The sequence below is a fragment of the Piliocolobus tephrosceles genome, unplaced genomic scaffold (genome assembly GCF_002776525.5).
Source record: "Piliocolobus tephrosceles isolate RC106 unplaced genomic scaffold, ASM277652v3 unscaffolded_30001, whole genome shotgun sequence".
In the NCBI taxonomy this organism is placed as follows: domain Eukaryota; kingdom Metazoa; phylum Chordata; class Mammalia; order Primates; family Cercopithecidae; genus Piliocolobus; species Piliocolobus tephrosceles.
Genome location: NW_022313202.1, coordinates 1 through 4,166, shown reverse-complemented (window position 1 = coordinate 4,166; position 4,166 = coordinate 1). Strand labels below are relative to the sequence as shown.

Here is a 4,166-nt window from a genome sequence, read left to right as displayed (position 1 = left end):
GAGACAGAGGAAATGCCATGTGTCTTCCCCTTCTGAGTCCCACGGGGCCAGAGCACGCCTTCCGCTGCCTTGGCAATGACAGACAAGCTGGGATCCTTCCCCATCGCCAGCTCTGCAGCCCTGTCCTCCTGGGAACCACATTCGGTCATTCTGTGGAGCTTCATGATGGGTTTCATCATCAGATTCATTTCCTCCATGGGACTAGACTCTTCAGCAAGTCTCATTACCTCTCCAGACCTCAGCTTCCCCTCCTGTGAAACAACAGGGTGGAACTTAAGGGCCCTTCCTGTTTTCTCTGACAGTCTGAATCTGTCTTGTGCACGTACAGAGCCCAGCAATAGTGTCAAAGAGCTTTAATTGTGGGATGGAAAGGAAGGAACCTGTGGGTTTTGGGGAGGGGACAGGTACCGCCAAATGCAGATGATTATTCTGACGGCATCCTTGACAGGCCGGATATCGTACTCTGAGTTTATTTGCAGCCGCTTGTTGTCTGACAAGTGCAGGGATGCTGTGGGTCTCCCGTTGGTTCTATCTGAGCTGCTACTGGGGTGGCAGCTCTCAGAAGTGTGGGACAGGATGCAGGCGATGGGGAGGGACTGGAATCGCATGTTCCCTGCAGGACATAGCGCACAACGGTGGTCTGGGGTAGGATGAAGTGTAAGTGCTCTGCTTCAGGCCAGCCTTGGGTGCGAGCCATCTCTGCTTAAGTTGTTCATAGAGTCCATAGTTTGTAGGGGGAGCTGCAAGAGAAACCAGGGTCCGTTGAATGGGGCTTAGAGAAGGAGTCTTGCTCTAAATGGCCACGAGACTGGGCAGCAGGGGCCCTGGAGATTTTCCCAGGCTGCTCTGTCAGGCACCAAGGCCGGCAGAGCCCCGAGGGAAAAAGTCTTGCAGAGAGCATTGGTTCAGCCAGCCCCTGGCGATCTCAAGGTGCACCTGCATCCCAAGTGCTCAGGGGAGACCAGGCTCTGCCACGGGGACCGTGGAGAAGTCAGCCCTCATGGTGAGGTTGTGTGTGGCCTCGCTGGTCCTGAGTAGGACCCACCCCTCTTGGGAAGGAAGCTGTGTGCATTGAGAGTGATATTGAGAAGAATCCCATGCAACAGTAATGCAAAGTGACCAGCAGCTCATCCTCTGACCTATGTCCCTTTGCATCAAAAGGTAGGACCACAAAGAGATGGCACTGCTCTGTGTCCTCATTAGGGTGGACGTGGCTTGAAATGTAAATCAGATCAAGGCACTCTCCTACAAAAATGCATTCCAAGTCTTGGGATTGTGGGTAGGACAAATTTCATTCCCTTCACTGTGCCCTATGAGCCCTACATGGCCCTCCTCCATTCCTGCCGTAGACCTTTTTCACTTACTGTTCCTTCCTCTGGAATGCCCTCCCCATCAATCCCTGTATGGCTCCCTTCTTCCCAACTCAGCTATCTCCTCAACAAAGACCATCCCTCACTTTTCCAAGGAGGAATGTGTGAACCAAAGGAGGCTCACAAATTCACCACCTCACTTTCTATCCATTACCTGTTTTCTTTCCATAGCACACATTGCTGTCTCAAATTATCTATGTGATCTTAAGTGTTCTTACTTTTTAGTGGTGTCTTATCTGTTTCCCCACTGGAATGCCAACTCCCTGAGGCCAGAAATTCCTCAGTGTTTGTTACCATTGCAGCAAGGAGCACTACCTGGGAAATATTGTCACTATTCATGTAGTAAATAGGACTGGGAGGGAGGATGCGTGGATGTGCTCCCTGCCACCTGTGCTCTAAGCATGCCATCATGGGGCACAGGTGATGGCTTCATTACACAGCCAAGATTATCCCGTATCAAGGGGAGAGCACAGGAGGCAGCCCTGAGGGGACAATAGGACTCAGCCCCGACTGTGTCATCCACTGCTCTCCTGGAGCCGGGGTCACCTGTGTGGCTCCTTCTGCATAAGGCAGGTATAGCTGCATTGGTCTGTGCACCTTTACAGACCAATTCAGAGGAAAACCCTGAATTATAAAAATACCAAGAAGGGGGAAGTCAGACTTCTCTGGCAGCCACAGCAACTTCTGTCCATTCCAGGTGCGGAGTGGAGGCAGCCCCGGGTTGTAACCATGGCGGTTGTAGTGGTCGTCATAGGTGCTGATCAGGTAGCGATGTGGGGGTTCCTGGTGGTGGGTGATCAGGTGTTTGTAGGGGAACCCCTGGAAGGACAGACACAGTGGGCTCATTACTGATAGGAGCAAGGCATCCGCCTGGTCATGATGGAGACAGGAGCTGCCACACGTAGGGGTCAGTGGTGCTAATGGAGAGAGTGGGCATCCACGGGCTGGCAAAGGGTCTTCAGAAACACACTTGTTTATCCCACTCCGAGGCATCCCACTTTCAAACACATCCCAGCTAGCTGCAGTCAGTTCTCTGTATGGCCGGTCCCATGCCAAGTCAATTCATTCCTAGAACGAGCTACGTTGGCACATTAAAATTAAAGCCAGGACATCCTGCTGAATGGGAAGAGTCAGTACCACCTCACTTGTGATTTGAAATTGCAGCCTGATTTGTCTCAAGTCTCATGCATCCAAGCCTGTTCCTAAGGGCAAGGAAAAGATGGTGAAAGCCAGCCTGACGTGTGTGCCTTATATTTCAGTCTGTTACTGTGGGAAGAATCAGAGAACATCCTACAAATTATCTTCTCTTGCACACGATTTACAGCTTGCTCAGCTGGAAACTAGGGGAGTGATTTCTTTGGTGAGGAGTAATTTACAGGGAGAAGAAAGCCATGTTCTCCTTACTCTGGGATGTCTGCCTGATTCAGTGCTTTTCCTAAGAAAATCCTCTTGGGCCCAGAAGGGAATCCTGGGGAACTGCACTGATTTACCAGGGGGGATAATGTTGATTTCCATGCTTGTCCTCTTGTCTGGAACAGACAGGGAGGCCTGTGTCTGCTATGGTCTGGAAATGCCAGCTGCACCCAATATTTCAAGTGGTGGTCCCATAAATAAGTCAGATCACAATGCCAGAGGAAGACAAGGGGGGTGAGCACAGGCATTAAGCAGGATTCCCAAGATCCACATCGCCAGGTACCCCATAGTGCATTTCCAATGCCGAAGTGACTTGGAGGGTTTCCCATCAACAGAGGGAAGTGCAGAAGCAGCCTCGTGGCTTGGGAGGGAGAGAGGCCAGGAGGAGTTTTCTCGCAATTTCTCTTGATTTGGGGTGTGGTCCTGCTGTCTTTATTGTGTGGCTGGGATTTTTCCTTATTTGGGTTTGGGAAAGTGACAGACACAGAGACAACTACCTTTGAAAGAAGAGCTTGTTACTTAGAGTTCTCAAGAGGAAGAGTAGGCCATGCCCTGCAGGCCCACATAAGGAAGCACCAGTGTTGTTGGTCGGGAGGCGGAAGGAACGAGTGGGAAGCAGGGCCCAGAGCCTTTACTGTGGTTCCCATGGGAACCATCGGGTGAGGCAGAGTGGACAAGTTTAGGACTGGATGTGTGAATAGTTTTTGTGGGCTCTGGGCCCTAGAGGTGGTCTCTAGTGTCCACTACTTGGCCCTGGGGTGATTTAAGGCAGAGGAAACATTGGCTTGGTGTGTGAGAATCAGATAAAGGAGGCGGTTGGGGATACGGGCTTTGGAATCGTTTTTGACTAAGAAGGAGGAACAAAGTGGGAGTGGGAGACGGAGAAGGAAACTGTCCTAGGAGAAGGAGGGCACCATGAAGCAAACAGAAAAGCTGACAGAGTTGAAGCAGCCGTGTGGTAGCAGGGTGATGTTCAGAGCCCCATCCCACAAGCAGGCAATTTGAACAGAAACATTAGAAATAAATATTCAGCGCTGGGCACAGTGGCTCACGCCTGAAATCCCAGCACTTTGGGAGGCCAAGGTGGGCAGATCACTTGAGACCAGGAGTTCAGGACCAGCCTGACCAACATAGCAAAACCCTGTCTCTACTAAAAATACAAAAGAAAATTAGCTGGGTGTGATGGCACACACCTGTAATCCCAGCTACTTGGGAGGCTGAGGCAGGAGAATTGTTCCAACCCAGGAGGCCGAGGTTGCAGTGAGCCAAGATCGCACCACTGCACTCTAGCCTGGGTGACAGAGTGAGACTCTGTCTCAAAATAAAGAAAAGAAAGGAGGGGAGAGGAGAGGAGAGACAGGAGAGGAGAGGAGAGGAGAGGAG

General features: G+C 51.2%; 1 protein-coding gene across 1 annotated transcript; it reads right to left on the bottom strand.

Moving 5' to 3' along the window:
• Positions 1-338: 338 nt before the first annotated feature.
• Positions 339-2,216, bottom strand: CUNH1orf158 (chromosome unknown C1orf158 homolog). Its single transcript, XM_026451671.1, has 2 exons — positions 2,012-2,216; positions 339-740 (listed from the first exon to the last, which is right to left on the bottom strand). Exons 1-2 carry the CDS (start codon positions 2,214-2,216, stop codon positions 559-561), a joined length of 387 nt encoding a protein of 128 aa, XP_026307456.1. The 3' UTR covers positions 339-558.
• Positions 2,217-4,166: the final 1,950 nt, after the last annotated feature.

Excerpts from the sequence above, each read along its gene's own strand:
- CUNH1orf158 (XM_026451671.1), bottom strand. The coding sequence starts at position 2,216 with ATGAGCCCACTGTGTCTGTCCTTCCAGGGGTTCCCCTACAAACACCTG. Across the intron at positions 741-2,011 it reads GTCTGACTTCCCCCTTCTTG|CTCCCCCTACAAACTATGGA; the intron begins GTATTTTTATAA and ends TTTCTCTTGCAG.